Source organism: Halyomorpha halys, unplaced genomic scaffold, assembly GCF_000696795.3.
Source record: "Halyomorpha halys isolate HHAL.00 unplaced genomic scaffold, Hhal_1.1 Scaffold79.1, whole genome shotgun sequence".
Lineage (NCBI taxonomy): Eukaryota > Metazoa > Arthropoda > Insecta > Hemiptera > Pentatomidae > Halyomorpha > Halyomorpha halys.
Window position 1 is genome coordinate 437688 of NW_027113124.1, and position 18182 is coordinate 455869.

The 18182-nt window shown below is 29.4% G+C and overlaps 1 protein-coding gene across 2 annotated transcripts in view; it reads right to left on the minus strand.

Annotated features, from left to right (window-relative positions):
* Positions 1–14168, minus strand: part of MFS16 (major facilitator superfamily transporter 16) — a 24014-nt gene extending 9846 nt beyond the window's left edge. Inside the window, exons 1-7 of one of the 2 annotated variants that reach the window (XM_014439221.3) lie at positions 13785–14168; positions 11627–11796; positions 7560–7638; positions 7346–7481; positions 4851–4932; positions 3659–3888; positions 1466–1543 (exon numbers count right to left, since the gene is read on the minus strand). In XM_014439221.3, the coding sequence (XP_014294707.1) occupies positions 1466–1543; positions 3659–3888; positions 4851–4932; positions 7346–7481; positions 7560–7638; positions 11627–11796; positions 13785–13873 (864 nt within the window). In that variant the 5' untranslated portion in view covers positions 13874–14168. The remainder of the gene's footprint in view (positions 1–1465; positions 1544–3658; positions 3889–4850; positions 4933–7345; positions 7482–7559; positions 7639–11626; positions 11797–13784) is intronic. The other variant, XM_014439222.3, reaches the window with a different exon arrangement.
* Between the last annotated feature and the right edge of the window lie 4014 nt (positions 14169–18182).

Sequence of the window (18182 nt, forward strand, 5' to 3'; positions counted from 1 at the left end):
ATATTACCACTTGCTTTATTGTTCAATACTGTTCTGTTCACTGTACTAATTATTTTACTAAGAAATCAGTTAAAACTATTACAATCTTTGAACTTGTACACTCATAAAAGAATTCCTTGAATTCTGGACAGAAATACAAATGTATCTTCATTAATTATTTAATAATTTAATTAATTCACATTTCTCTGAATGCAGGTTGAAATTTTTTTCAAGAAAATAGAAGTAGTAGACCTATAATTTCTGGGAAACTATACAAAAGGTCGACTTAAAAATGTTATATAAAAATTTTTAAAAAAAATTTCCTGAAAATTAAATTAACACAGTGACTCACAAAAGAAATGTATAGGTTTTTAAAAATAATATGAATATTTCATTAAAACTATAACTTCAATAAATTTAAAATATATACAATATTCTTTTGATATCATTATACTAAAAACTGATGTATATTTTAAAAAAGTTAGTAGTTTTATTAGAAAAAAATTTTAGTAGTTGTAGTATCTCCCTAGAACTAACATATTAATATTTTATGAACATGCATTTGTCTTTAATCTGATAGGGAAACATACAATAAGTAATAAAACAAATCATTAAGAATAGTTTCCTACTCTCTCTTAATTCAGATTTTAAGTTTTTCATGAATGAAAGTATCCATTTCATATATTGCAAGCCAGTGTTTGAAAAAAAGCCAATTTTTCTGTATTATACTCCGTTCAAGAAGTAATAACAAATACTGTGTTGTTTTTTGGAGTTTTTGGAATAGTTATTCGGCTGAAAGACAGTAGGCGTGTCTTTACATTGAACAGCTTCATTGATAGTTTTTAAAAAACATTCACACAAGTATAAAAAAGGAAAAAAGAAAAAATCAATTTAATGCAAGAAAATTTTCAAGTAAAAACAGATACTTAGTAAATATATTTTAGCAGTGAAAAAACTGATGACATAAATAAAAAGAATCATCACTAAGTATAAAATATTATAATCAGAGAATTCAATGAAACTGCCACAACTGAAATAAAATAAATAAATAAACAGAATGAATTTAATTATTGTTATCATTACAAAAAGAATGAAGGAAATAATTATTCCAAAATAAACAAAAATGTCAACACATTAGTGAGTCACTGTTTTAATAATAAACTTTGAAACTAAATAATCAATAACATAAATTAAATTACAAAAACTTAAATATTTTTTAAAATAAATAGTTTTTAGTATTTCAATGTAAAACACTAGTAGACATACTACATATATAAAATTAAAAATAAAGACTAAAATAACTGATCCATGCTTCAATCAAAGGTAAAAATTCAAATGATAACCATACATCTACATCTAACTACTAAGTAATGTGCTAATGCAATTAAAATAAACAAAAATGCACCAACTGAAATATTCTAATTCTAGGTAAGTATATTTTTAATAATTCCAAACTTCAAATTACTTTTATGGTTCTTAATGTTACCTGTGATGGCAATAATTCAGTATCAGAATCTGCTGAGTCATCATGAGAAGTATCAAGAAATCCTGAATTATTCCTTGGCTAAACATCACAAAAGCAGGTTGAAGGAAACATTAACAACATACACAAGAAGAAAACATTGATAAGATAAATTGAACTATAAAAAATATTCAAATATAGAATAATATAAAAAATACATACTATCCGATATCATAATTTATAGGATGAAGAATAAGGAATGAGGAAGAAAAAAACTAATTCAACTAATTGCTAATAAATATACAGGGAAACTAAACCAACAAAGAAGCAAAAGCTAGATGTTAAAGCAGTTAAACAAATATTTGAACAAGTAATCTAAATTTAAGTGGTTAATTTCTTGACATAATTATGAATAAAAGAATATATTTTTTTAAATATAAAAATAGCTAAATAACATATTTAATTATATCTGAGAATCAAACTACTACCTTTGAATATAGGCAGAGGTAGTTTATCGAATATTATATCAACCTCATACAAACTTTTTTACAACAAAAAAAAAAAAATTCTTAAGAACAGAAGCTAAAAAACAAACTGACTCAATTTTTTCAGAAATAATTTGTCTGTATTTCTTCATTTAGAAGCTTTTGGCTTATTGAAATAAGTTGCAATATTTTGTTAACATTTTTCTTTTTTTTTTTTATTGGAACATTTCCCGTTAAAATAAAAGAAACCATTTTTCTGAGAAGGGAGAAATAAAAATTCGTAGAACCAGGCATAAATGTGACTCAAAAATTTATTCAATAAAAACAAATGTCATGCAATGATGACATAGCAGAAATCAGAATGGAAGATACGATTTTGTGTTATTATTCAAAAGCATTGTTTAACATTCACATTCACATGATCTGCACACAAACTTAACAGATCCCCTTTCCTTTTTTTTTTTTTATTATTTGATGAAAATCCAAACAAAAAGATTCCACCAATTAGATTTAACCCGAATTTTAAAATATATATTCTCAGATCTAATAACTCTTTACGACCACATATACTATCTATATATAGAATATATTAAATTAAATTACAACTAAAATTAAAATAAATTAATAAAATATGTGTCTACTCATCCTATAATGATTAACAGTGTTTTAAAAAAAAAAAAACTATTAACATTATGATCTCTCATAAAAATCATTCTGGAATAAATTTCAAAGAATTACTAATCACTTTATAATGACTGAATTATAATTAATTATCCCACAACACATGAATATTGATATATTATAAAGTATGTTATTAATTATCATAATTAATTAAAATTATACAAATATTAACAAATTGAAAAATTATCAATAAATTAAACTATATCCGCAAGTTTGTTCATTGAATAAAAAATATTTAAAAATAATAAACTTAGTAATCTCAAACAGAATAATGTAAAAATCAAACAATGGAGAGTAGCTAACAAAACAAAAGCAACCATAAAACCAAAATACTTAATCCACCACCTTTTACATTAAAAAATAAATTAGATAGTACGGCTATTCTTTCGTAATGCTAATTCAGGAAATCAAATGGTACCTGATTTTTTATAGCTTAAGCAACTTTTTAATGGTCAATTAGCATGTAAATAAATGAAAGAAGGCTTGAGGACTCATAAGGTATACTTTTGCTTTTGGTACTACTAAAACAGGCTAAACTAAAATATTTTTAACTGATATAAGATTTTTCCCATCAACACACCAAACTTTATTTATTGATATCAAGGGGATGAAATGTATCTAGGGAAAGTACTTAAAGCACATGACTAAGAGATGAATAATTTATAACACTTAAAACCTCCACCAAGTGGCTACTGAGGCAACATAATTAAAAATTACCAGATGTCTTTAAGCTTATTTCTTTAAATCTCCCATACATGACATCCCTGACGTTTCCAAGAAACTGAATATATCATTTATAAACAAAAATATTGTAACTTGCTTTAATTCAACAGAAATTAATGCAAAATTCTAAATTAACTGTTGAGTGTCAACTGTGTAATATACGAGGAAATAATATTTATTACATCATAAATCTGTGGAAAAACTAAAAAAAAAACCAAACTAGTCATAAAAGAAACAAGATAAATTAATGACAATAATAATTGCAATGAATATAAATATTCAACTTTTTTATTCATGATCTGTCTTAATAAAAGCGAATTATACATACATTTTCAGAAGCTTCACAATGTCTTTCCTTAATGGAATCAGGTTTATCAAAGCCTAAACTTTCAGGAGAATCAATGAGGAACAAAAAATTAATAAAGCCCATTGCAGCAATCATTACACCAGGAATCATAAAAGAAAGAGCCCAATCAGTTTGCAGTAAGCTACTGGCTACTAAGGCTCCCATTATATTGCCGACAGATGTGTGAGAATTCCACAGACCAAATATTAAACCTGAAAACAGAATTGATACTTACAATAATTTTCCTTAGAGAAAAGTTGTTATAAAAAATAAACAAGAGAAATATAGACAGAACGGTTTGAAATTCTTAATTTTTAAAATTCCTTTTAAAATTTTAAAAACCTTAAGTAATTAAAGTAAAGCAGAAAGGAGAGTAGGCACAGGGGATCAAACACCAAAATTAACAGGGCAATGCTGTATGAATACTCTATCTACTGGTATAAAATCTATATTTTATTTATTTAATTTGTGACTAAGCATCAGGGTGAAAGATTTATTTTTACTTAAAATCTTAAATTAAATTTTTCTTAGTTATAAAATAAAGTTATCAATTTTTTTTTAGGTAGCATCCACTTTTCATAGATGAAATATATTATATTGAATGTATAGAATGAATTAAAATAAAGACAACTAATATTTACTGGTTCTGACAGACCCTGTCATTGTGGGTTAAAATAATTTGAATCAATAAGGTCTAATATGTGACCCTGGAGGTTCAGTACAAATAACACCATCAATCATTGTATAAATAACTCCCTCCAATGATATCCCCATGAATTTTGTCAGAGTAAATTTTTGTTCACTTTCACTTTTTCTAGGCTTGGCATATGCTAAACTCTGACTGAAGTTGACAAGTAAATTACAGATAAAAGAGACTTTATTAAATATATCCATAACCAATTGAATGTTATTAACAGGGTAAGGGTTAATATAAACATGTTATCCAACTACATTAGATCTCAAGTATGAAGATTTTAACCTCTACTTTCATTTTATTTTAGGATTTTGAGAATATGGTCCAACATTTCTTTAAAATAGAAGAAGCTTACCAAATTCACAATTGTTTTATTTTATATTTTTAAAAAAAAAAATTGTTTACTCTTAGCTCCATCAACTGATTACAGGTATAAAATGTAAAATAAGCATGAAAATAAACCTAATTATAGAATCTCACCCCTGTTTCCTTTGCCAAACCAATTTCCCATGACAGCCACAACACCTGGCCAACCAGTAGTTTGAACAATGCCACCGAAAATCTAAAACATAAAATAATGCACTGTTATTAATAAATCTGGATCTAATTTTTCAACAGTTATATTGAGATAATATTACAGATAAAGAAAACAATTATTACTAGTTTATTGGTAGATAAAAACCATTAGGAATAAAATTCAGTTTAAGGTATCATATTATTATAAGGTTCATCATGTTATATTTGAATAAAAGATTTTTAAAAAATAATAATTTAATTTAGTCAGTCCATAAAAATCATTGGAGCAAGTTTTGACAGTTTACAGAACTTGGAATCATTTCTAAAAATCCTTTGAAACAATGGTAAAGAATTGTAAAATATTTACAAGAAAATTATGAAAAAATAAAACTGATGATCAAATTATACCAATTACCAGAATAATAAACCAATTCACTCAGACAGAACATTTATTAATCTTTTCCAATATCTTTACCACCAGAAAATTAATGCAGCCAAAAACCTAATCTAATTTTGCCTAACCTTATCCCCCTTAACATTACATAGAAATTTAATGATAAATATAAAAGTTCTATAACAACTATCCTTCCTTTCCCCAATTATTTGCAGCTAATCAACACTACTTTTCTAAACAGATCCATTCCTTATATTCCCATACTCTCACAAATAAAATTCAGAAATTTTAATACTGCACTATCATTATTTCATATCTTGGAGACTATTTCCATGTTAAACTATTTAAAACTTATACAAACTTAAAAGATCACGTCCCACCCCAATAGTGTTTAATATTGTTTAACACATCCCCTGTTCTACTCCACATTATAATTCCTCCTACACCAGCAAACCAAAAACCAACACAAATTAATATCATCCTGTAACCCTAAATCTCAAAATCAACCATTTGATTTTTATAATACCTCCATCCTAGCTACAGTCCGTAGTCATAAGAAATAACTAGTTTCCAAATTCATTCACATCCACCATAAACCAAATCTTGTTAATCATAAAACAGATAAACAATATACTCACTTACTGATATAATTTGATTTATTCAATAAATATACATTAATTTTTATACAAGACTGATACCTCAAACTATAAACTCTACTTTTACACTTTTAAGAAGTTAATTCCCTGTTCTCACCACTCTGCCCTCTTTTAATTTTTCTTTTTTATCCCTCACTTAACACAGACTCTTTTTTTATTACAGGGCTCTTCATTTTTCTTTGGTCAGACCCATATATTTTATTTCATCCATTTTGATGACAGTATATACTTATTTTTATGTAATTAATATTATACAATTTGCCTTTGAAGGAAAGCACCCTAATGCAGACTAAATCACCAGGAAAGAAACAGTTCTCTGACTGATTTGAAAGGTATGGCAAATGATTGTGATGGTCACAGAAGATATACTTAGACTGATTCTCTATGACTTACAGCAACTTGGACATTGAGAAAGAAGTTAACTATTGTAATGGAGAACACTCAATATGACAGTAAATTTTCACTTTTAATCTTTACTTGTTCACACCCTCCCCTCTAGCCTAATCTTACGATTATTCAAAGTAATTTCATATGTTTACATGTATATTACACTTTGTTGTTTTATATCTGTTTAGCTTTATTAATTATTCATATGATTTTAAGATTAATATTAAGTCCTAATAAGTTCTTCATTTTTTTCATGTTCCCACAACTACTAGACAAGGAAAGTATTATTTATGTTTCAGAGTTCCCTGAGTCCTTTACCCCGGTGTGGGTAAAATCAGACAACCTGTATGTGATAGCATACACACATACATACAACTGTATTATTTTATACCATGTAGCGCCAAAATGGCTCTAAAAAGTTTGATGAAACTTACCTTTAATTGTTAGTACATACCTAATAAAATTCAGGTAAAAAAGTAAATGTTCTACTACATAACTCAAAAAGTATACATTTCACAGGGAATTGTATATATAATCAGTTTAAAGATTTTAAATAAATTTAAAATTCAAGGTATGAATAAAGGAAAGTAAACAGTTCCTGATACAGATAAACACATAGAACTAATAGAAAGAAACAAATGATGACCATATCAAAAAGTCAAAACTGTGAAATTTCTAAAAAGATATTCCAACTATTGTTATATAATAATCATTGAATTCAAGAAAATAACCCTTGAAAATTGTGGCCAATAGGCAGAAATGACAGGTTTATCTTACCATTCAAGGATTATAAAGTGTCCTCAAATTTAAATAAAGGAGCAAATAGTGATAATAATATTTTTAAAATACATATTTATACTAATGGAAAATTATAATAAAATTAACCAATTAATTTTTTTTTTAAGCCCTTTAAAGTAAATAAGATTATGTAGTAATGTATCATCATTAATTACATAACAAGTAAAATCCAGTTCAAATATTCAGACATTCAATATAAACGTAAAATAAATGTTAATCATTACCTGAACAGCAATGTAGTACCATAAGGAATGTATATCAAATCTGTGAGCTATACCAAAGAGGTAACATGCAATCCCAGATGAAATCATACCCACAGCCAAGAAATACCTTAAGTTAACACGTTCAGCAACAAAACCACTACAACAAAAATTTTCAAATTATAAATATTGCTAATTCAAAAATATTGTGAGGAATAAACAAAGGAATAGTTTTTACCTTACAAACATAGCACCAGCGTATGAAAAAAGAAATGATGAATCAAGGACTCCAAGCAGAACTGACCCATCACTCCCATCTAAAAGGGAAAACAACAACATAATTCCATTAAACACGTTTGTTTCTTTTTCTTTTTAATTTAATTTATCTAAAGTGATTACAGATATTTGTCCCCTACCAGAAATAAAATTTGTAATGCCCTTTTCCACCTTAAACCTGACTAGACACAAAATATGAACTTAAGTACATGGAAATATGACTTCTTCCACAAAAATCAAAGAGGATTTTTTAAAGGACTTACATCAACAGAAGTCATTACAAAAACCATAAATATTACATTATATGTAAAACAAATGTTAATCTTAAGGTGCCACTTTTCAATAAGAGTCAGCCAAGCTATATTTGAATTGAACTCCACCTGGCATAATTTGATGGCCAGCAATAATGTCCCATATTACAAGCACATTAGAAATTTATAAATCCACCTTTAGGGCAGTGGTATGTTATGCAAGGCAGGCGAGTTCTTGAGATGCAGGGTTTCTGCTTATGTCATATCCTAGCAAAAGAGGTGATAAAAAAAGAAGTTTATTGGTACCGGAAGTGGCAGGAATTTGAGGAATTTTATGGAGCTAATCTCAATACTTCAAATGCTGCTGATCTGTGAGGAGGATTGACCGCAGTCAGACATAGCATAGCATAAAGGAATCTGAGAAACAAAGTAATCGTGACATAATAGATCTGAGGACCCATAGAGGTGCTAATGCTGTATCAGATCACTACATGAGCGTTGCAAAAATGAGAGCTATGATATCTACAACAAATATTGAAAGCAAAGAGGAGAGAAGAAGTAGGCTCAAGATCCAGATGTTCGAACCAAACATCAAATAGTGTTGGACACAATCTGCCAACTGAGCTTCGGAGTGCTGGTGGTAAGAATAAGCCTAAGAAGGCATATTCTTGTGCTATTACAACAGCTCAAAAAAGTGTAAGGTTTCTGAATAAGAGAATCAAGAACTGGCTGGTTTGGTAAAAAATGTATTGGAAAATAAGACGCTAACTGACCTTGTACATTAAAGAGCCTCCAATCACATATGGTTATTGGGTGTATAACAATCATCTTTCAGAAAATGAACAAAAGGTGAACTGTCTTTAAGCCCAGAATAAAAACGTGTAAGACTGAAGATGGAACAGTTCTTGCTGGAAAGAAGGATATTCTACTGCAGTGGTCTTAACATTTTAGGAATCAGCTGAACAAAGCAAATAGCTTTCAACATAACAAAAATGAAGACAGTGAATTTATCAGAATATAAGATATGGATGCCAAGCTACCTTATGAGGATGAAATCAACGAGGCTATGGCTAAAATGAAAAATTATAAAATGGCAGGACGTGACCAATTCTAAACCTAACTCCTTAGTGCAAATGGTTTAAAAAAGTGCTTCTCGAACTTATCCTTTCCATATGAATGAAAGAATGGAAAATAGACATATGTCCAATTCACAATAAATGTGATCAAACTGATCGTAATAATTACAGGGGTATCATGATATTACCATGTGGCCATAAGATTCTACTAAACATTCCCTTTAATAGGTTCCTTCCTCACACAAAAAGAATCCTTGGAATCAGGCTGGCTTCAGAAGAGGGTGGTCAACTACGGACCAAATCTTCTCACTCAGAATGATCCTTGAAAAGAACAACATCGCATTGCAAGAGTATCATTCACTGGTTTTGAGTCAGCCTATGATAGTGTTGACAGAAAAGAATTATACAAAGCATTTTAAAAACTCACCATTCCACCACAACTTGTCCGCCTGGCTAAATTGGCGATGTATCAGACCAAGAGCATGGTACAGATTGGATCAGATCTGATGGAGGAGTTTGTTTTGGGTACAGGAGTATGGCAGGGTGATGCCTTTCCCTGCCTACTGCTTAACTTTACAGAGGAGAGAACTATCCGAGAAACAGGGATCCAGACCACTGGCACAATATTTAATGGAATTGTGCAATTGTTTGGATATACCGATGATTTTTAAATAGTTACCAGATCTATAAGATCCTTAAAAGATGCTTTTCTACAACTTGAAAAAGCAGCAAAAAGGTTAGGACTAGAAATAAATAAACATAACACCAAATATATGAGAGAAGGAAATAACAAGCAGGAAGATGAAATTTAGACTGGTAGGCACAAGTTTGAAAGAGTACAACACTTCAATTAGTTAGGCTGGGAAGTGGGGATGTGACGGCCATGCAGGCTGGGGCGCAGGTCCCAGTGTGCTCGATTAGGAATGTTGTGGGTTCGATTCCCACCTGGGGCAGTTAAGATTCATTTTTCGGCATCCCTGAGAAATGAATCTTGACACTCCCACCTTGGTTAGTACGCAGCGGCATCTTAAGTAGCCGTCAGGGATTGGCAAAAAGGACCATTAGGCCCACTTGCCGGACTTGTACCCCCCACCAAATACCAGTACCAGTAGGCTGGGAAGTACACTAATAAAATGATACTTTATAGGATGATACTTCACAGATTAGAATAAGTAAATAAATGCTATTTTGGGCAAATTAATCTTTTCAAAAGTAAGCACATTGCCAATCAAACCAAGGGTGTATTAGCATTTTAGAATGTCTATAAAATGCTAATACACTCAGTCCTCACCAGTAGATCTGAACCTTGGCATTGAAAAAGGCTGATGCAAATAGATTTCTCATTTTAGAGGCAAATATTGTGAAGAATGGTTTTATAAATAACAATTAAAAAATTCTTTACCTTCAGAGTTTTAAATTACTCTTACTTTTTAAAATACTTTGATTTAGAATTTTCAGGGTTAATTAGGTTTAGAAATTTCCCAAGTCCGATCTTATGAGATAGGAAGTCTATTACTTCTTAAGTTTTTTTCAAGAACCTCTTACTTCTGAAATATCTAGCTAGGAAGCATTTGATTTTTGTATTCTCATATTTCTCAAGGCGGAGTTCATGGGTTACCAGGATGGGCTGTTTAGTTTGAAATTTATCATACAAAAACAAACTACTAAAATTTTGAAATGAAAAAATAATTTTTATTTACAAAGGTAGATTCCAACAAAATTTTTTTTTAATTCATTGTAAAAAATATTTTTTTTTTCAATTAAAAAAAGTTTTTAAGGGCCCAGTGCCATGTTCAAATCTTGCATCAAAAAGGAGGATGGGAAACTATTTAAAAAAAAAAACAATTCAATATGTAAGGACAAGATATTGACAAAAAGTGGCTGATAAATCACTTTCAAATGATTATTTACAAATTTAATCATCCCGTTAACAAAAGCATACACTAATTTAGGAAAATGTGGTTGAAAGATTCTTTATTTTCAACCAAAACTAAAAATCATTTTTCATTATGACTTACTTCAAGAAAAGTCCAAGCTTCCAATAAACAAATATAAACCAGATATTTTTAACTGATGGGTAGTATTAATCACAAAGAGTCATAGGTCGTTCTAACACTTGGAACAGAACGAGCCATTCCGTTCTACCACTGGAGCTTATTCCAGTTTTCGTTCTGTTCCACCTTCATTACGACCTCACACTGTGGCATGTTGTTCAATGATTATTCATCCGATCAATTTTCGTTCCAACTCTATATTTAACAGTATGACCTATGATTTTTTTTCTGACCTAACAATCCAATTTTACATGTCACCTACATTATGAACTTTAAATAGAAGTAATCAATTTTGTATTAATATTCCAAAATTTAAGATTTCTAAATTGCGATCTTACATTTATGAGAAATTATATATTATACAGACCTTCTCTAACCAAGAGACTAGTACAGCATAAATGCAATATTTAAATAACATTGTCAAATAAGAAACAAAATGTTGGTAGGAAACATGAATGTTGGAAAAAGTATTGCACTTCTTCAATTAAAAATTATTATAATTATAATAATAAATATTGTAAATAAAAACTTAATCTTTAACTTAAATATATAAATTCGAAAAAAAAAATACATATATTTATAAAACAGTAACGCAACGTCATGCAGGAAAAATAAATGTAAATAAAATTATCAATCTTTTTTACTAACAAAATGGCGCCCAATCACACCATGTAGTGTCATTAAGATCAGTGCCAGGTGGTGGTATGAGTCCATCACATTTTCTCCCAAAGTAGCTTTTAACAACACTAAGCGGTTTTCTTGAAGCATGATAACATGCATAAGTTAAAAATGTCAAAATAAGAACACTTGTTCTGCATCTGAAACAGTAATATCAAATTTAGAATTTAATTTTTAACAAATTAAAAACTTATTATGTTTCAACAAGAAATGACAGGAATGTTTAATATTATCAGAAAACATTTCAAAATAACATACCATAAATGGAAATTGAAGGTTTTTACAGAGATACCACAAAACATTGACACATGGTATTGAAGTTTTCTTTAGTACATCTAGTTAAGTATGGGAGACAAGCAAGTGGTTCGCAGACTATACTCGTAATGTTTTACTAATGAAAGATGGATGTAAAGCTATTTAACACTAACTTTATAGTAACAGATATACTATAGTTTATGAAATATAAAAGCTGAAAATAAACTTTAATTTTATAAAAAACAATATTTTGGATGAAAATGAACAGATTTTTTTTTTTTTAATTATCTCATTCATAACATTAATTTATCAAAATGAAAAACTATAATTATTTTTTGTATATTGAAATTGAATAAAATTACGAACTCATTAGTATCAACTAATATTGGAATTTTTGCTCTCTAAATAAAATAAAATAATATTTCTAAACAACTTTGATAGTGTATATCCCATCAAAAACCTACTTTCCTCAAAATTTTGAAAATGTATTCCTTTTTTTATACATTTAAAAACTATATACATATAATTTTAGTAAATGTCTTAATTAAATATGAAGCAAACATTTCTGTATAACATTTATAAGAGTATTAATAGGGATCCGAATGTATTGATGGTTTTTATGGAACTAGTAAAATTCCTCAACATCATCTTAATGTCTTATCATTAATTATTTACAAAGGTGATTATTAAAAAAAAAAATTATCACTGAATGTTATAACATTTTAACACCCCTTAAGGAAAATGAGATTACCATGGAACTGTACACCAACTAACATAAAAATAAATATTAATGAGAAGAGAGTATAGAGAGAATATATTAAGAGAAAATTGTACATAACATAGTGATTCGTAAGATGACATAGATCACCACATTTATTTATAACTATTTATTAAATATACAGAAGTAGTGTAGAATTATTAAAACTAGTAAGGACTTGAGAGTTGGATCACATTCGGATTTTTAATATCTTAATAGAGCAATCATAGCAAAAATGAACAAATGATTTTTTTCTATTGCTATAATCGAAGTATACATGTTACAAAGGTGAACTTCAATAACAAGTACTTACATATAAAATAATATAAATTATTTTTTTGAAAAAAATAGCCTAATTCACATTAAAAAAAAACTGTATCCTTGAAATTGTACTATGAGTAACTAAGATCTATGCAATTTCATAACTTTTTAAGGATGCATTCAGAAAAAAGAGCAGCACAATGGGGACACTAAAGGAGAAACTAAAGTAAAAAAAAAAAATTAAACTAAGTAATAAGACACCACCTGTGATTAAAAACTAAAATCTAGCAATCCACCATAAACACAAACAAAAATAGTGGTCAATATATACAATTAAATAAAAATCATCAATAAAAATAAATTGCGTAGGACAGGTTAATTATGAATGGATGAAAGCGCTACTAATGAAATACTACTCATAAAAACAAAAATGATACATGTATGAAATAATATTCAAAGGACTGAAAGTTAATTTATTGGTATAGGAAAAAATAAAACCTCAACATAGTTATGTTTGGTCATAGAACAGCATCATTCAACTTTAAAAGAGTAACATTGATTTGAAATCCAGAAAACAATTACTGAAACAATGCAAGTTTAAACATAATATTGACTCCAAATCACGCATGCTATAACAGAAAATGTACTTTTTTTTTAAGTTTACATTCACTGCAAAATTATTTAAACAAATCAGAAATTAAAAATTTGGTACCTTTTACATTCCTCACATTCTCTTTAAATAATATGGATAAACATAGGTAAAGAATAATCATCTGAAGAATGATGTAAATAAATTATCCTCACATATTATTCATACAAAACACAAGCTAATACATAGTAACAAAAATTACTTACACAAGATGTCGGTTGTACTGTCGTCCTGGACAACTATTGTTAAAAAACTGAATAAACTTGACTCCAACTGGTATCTCAAACAATACCATCTTTCTAAAATAAAATACTAAATTCTAAAATAAAAGTTTCAAATTAATGTCTTTTTCCTATGGTGAACGAAAGATAAAATCAGAACAAGTTTAACCATTTTTAGTTATAAAATAAAGACAGAACAATTTAATAACACAGTCTGATGAGCACTTGTCACAGTAATAAGAACGAGAGACATGAAAATATTTCCTTATATAATTGCTTTAAAACCTAGATAAGATAATGGATTAGAAACGTAAGATTACAAAGGAAGATAAATCGATTAAAAATATGAGGACTATAATTAACAAATTAACAGAAACAAGTGTTTATAAAAACAAACAGTTATTAAAGATTTGACAAGTACATTTCCAATCCATCAATTTGAACTAGGAAGGTAACTGACTATTTGATTGGTAGTTATAGAGCCAAGGCCATAGAAGATGAAATCACAAACTAGTGGGGTAGATGATTTAAAGAACAAACATTAGGGTGTATTTCAATCTAACACATTTAAAAATAAATACTTGATAAACTTTCTGATGTATATAATTTATTTTTATTATTGCATTTAAAAATGATAACACTATACTATTTTAGTGAAGAATAATGTAACTTTTGGCTCTAAGATCTCTAGAACATGAATTATGAGAATATGATAGATTACGAAATTATTCTATTTATTCAAATGTTTGGTTGGTGTTATTTTTAACTACGTTTCATGTTATTCTACATTACCAAACGAGATTTCTCAATCCCGTCTTTTTTTTCACTTATTTTCATATGGGAATAGAGCTACTCCTATTCTTTTCTACTACACGCCGTTCAGTGGGACTAAACGTTTGATTCTCGTAAACGGTTTTTTGTTTGTTTTTGTCTATATTACTCGCAATGGTGTTGATAATCTATATATCTTGTCGTATTCAATCGAATGGTGAAGTACATGCATTTGGTGGCTGAAGTTTCATAAAAGAAGCCATAGTGTGTTCCATTATTATGTTTAAAATTTACTTTCTGGTAAATTTGGAAAAGTAGGATTTGATTCATCTTACTGCAAAATCAAACTCGAACTTTAGGAAATATTCTATAATCATGAAATTCCCAAGAGTATGATACATGACAATACCTTATTCACTAAGGTTTTTGACATCAATTGATGCTGAATTGTTAGAACATAAAAGTTAGATGAATTGAGAAAAAAAACTTTGCTTTTTTCGTCTATATCAAAGGATTTAGGCCACTGTAATTGTAACAATGGTTCAAAATTGAAAAAGTAATCGGAATACCTACATAATCAAATGTTATTACAACCACTTTTTACCCACCACCTGGTGGGATAATAATACTGATTTTACCAACAACCATCGAAGGACCAGAAAGTACAATATTAGATAAAACTGGCTTAATGTCATCCAATTTAACCTATGCTGTCGATGAAAAGACTATCCTTCCTCCAAACCTATCTTTAGCACTCTCATTATTGACGATTCTTTGACATGTTAAAAATTCATAAAAGTCTCGACATCGCTATTCTGTCATTTCGCTCTAAGGGAAAAACTAACCACATCTAGGAAATTATTTTACAATAAATAACAAACATTTTAATATAATGATATTAATTAAATGGACTTCCCAATCCCATCAATGATTCTCGAGTAGCTCTTAGATGTTTAAGATATTCAGGAGACCTCTCATCGAGCAGGTCCACTTCAGACAATCTCAAATTTTAAAAATGAATGAATATAGGAAGTGAGAAGAATCCTTAAGTATAATAATTGGTTTCCGTAACTCAACAACTTATGATTCACAACCGCAGTTCTTACCATGACCTGTATAACTCCACAAGTTCCCTAAAGGTTGTAACTTATTCCTTCCAGGATGAAATACCAAAAATTATTAAATCTGCATGCCATAAAATAAATTTTATTTGATATAGCTTGGAACGTACTGCGAAGTTCTGACCAGAATATTAAGCGCTAAGCAAACGAAACTAATATCTCATAAGAGAGACCCTAAATAAGGATAAGGTAATATAGGTTTATGATAAAGAACAAGTAAATTCTTATAAATAAAAATAAAACATACAATTTAGGATTTCTAATGCATTATTGTATTAATTTATTCTCGTATGACCTTTTTCACTTAATTGAAAACCTCTGGGAATGCGTATTGCAGTAATTATAGATCAATGAGTTTTATTATTGTTAAAATAATGACATCTGATTGGTACAATATAGATCATAACTTTATGATTTAATTAATAGTATTCATTTTGGTACTGAGATGGATTCAGCAATGATTATTTCAGTCGTTATATCATGGTATATTTCATGTTCCTGAAGGATAGTGTATAATATAGTTATATAGTATAAGTAATAACCCGGTTATAAATCGGGATTGCTAGAAACCTAATTGTAAAACCATAACGGAGCGGCAAGAGGATGGAAGCCCATATTTAGATGAAGCCTTTAAGTATGAAAAAATTATATATAGATTCATTAGGAGCGCACAAAAAAGAAACGCTTGGTTGAGTGTAACACATGAGATGACCATGGAGTTTTTTCAGACAGGTTCCTACCATTACTGTCTGACATAGACCAGTCCGACTTTCACTCTCTTACATAAAAGCGCTCTTCTTTCACTAACTTCAATGTTTACACCCATCTACAGTTCACTCTACATTTTTTTTTATGTATTCCGTTTCATTTGACGGTGCTTACGTAACCTGATACTATAAAATGATTTTTCTTAACTTTCTCTTTGTACCTTTCAGCGTCCAATTCAGGATCTCCTTCCCTCTCCATATCTCGCAACAGCCCATAACCTATACAATTATATAACCCATATTATAACCCATTACAACAGAAGCATAGTTCGGACGGTCTTACACGTGATTACCCATTTTATAAATTAATTTTCAAAATGAGCAAAAAAAAAAATCAGTTTGGGGTCAGACTGGTTCCGATCATCGTAATAGGTTTATTCTCGTTTCGTGTTAGTGAGAAACGATAAACACCAATAAAAAATAAGAGATATGGAAGTGTTGTATGAAACTCCACTTCTGGAACTGCCGCAAAATATTTAATAATGTTAACGGAATCAAACCAATTCGAGATCAGGTTTTTGGCGATCGCCATAGTTGGTTTGTTTTGTAGCTGAGGGGGTAAAGCGACTGCTTCGTGACTGCAGCGGTGGCGGTTCAAATCCGGCCTGGGGGGTCGACTTTTATTTCTGTAGCAGTTCCATGAAATGAAAACTTGACCACCCACCATGGTTAGAAAAACTAAACTAGGCTATTGATGAAGAGTAGGCATTAATAAGGAGGAGGATTCACACTTTTGTTTGCCAAGTTTGTGTATTGTCAACTCTCTAAACTATTAAACGCCATCGAGAGATGCTACGTTTAAGATTTTCGCTTTTAGTAGATTAGAAGATTCTATAGTAATCATTACTGATTCAAATAATACACTTAAAAATACAATAATATAATGAATGATTTTATACAGGTCAAGTCAAATTATTATCAAGGAACAATACATATATCAATGTAAGATGACTGTAGTAGTTCATGTTGCGGCAGATAGATTCGTCATGAATTTTTACAATATATTCTTGGACAATATTAAGGAAATAGTAATTTTCAGAGTCTAAAGAAGCTTTTAAAAAATCATGAAACTTATAGCCCTATAAATATGTCATCTGTACCCGTGACGTAATTCTGTCGAATACCTATCAAAGAGATTGCCAAGAAGGATTGTGGGGTTTGTAGATTAGGAGCGTTCAAACGTGGAGTGTATGAGGCCGAATGAGTCAAAGTACCAACTTTAAGTGGCTCGTGACTGCAGCGGCGCCGGTTCAAATCCAGTCAGGAGCGTGTTCATTTATTTTTGAGGCGGTCCCACGAAATAAAAACTTAATAACACCATGGATAGAAAAGGGTATTGGTACCTGTAGATTACGCCTTCCTCCCCCTACCTGTATGTCAGAAATGTCCAAGAAAAAAAAGGTAATGAATGAACTAAATGGTTTAAGCATTCACACAAAATCCTGATCTATATATTACCGAAACGTGTTTACGATTTAAGAACGTACAGGAAACGTCAGAGCGGAAGGTCGAGAAATAGGAGGGTGAAACTCCTGTTATTGAAAGAAATGGATGGATGAAGTGAGGTTAAGAGATTGACCATTAATAGACAAGTCTTTCGGGATCGAAGCTGTCCTAATAATGACGAGATAAATATGAAAAAAATTTCCAAAATTATTTCTTTTTTTTTTTTTTTTCATTTTACACATTGAACCTTTTATATTTTACACATTGAACCTCATTCA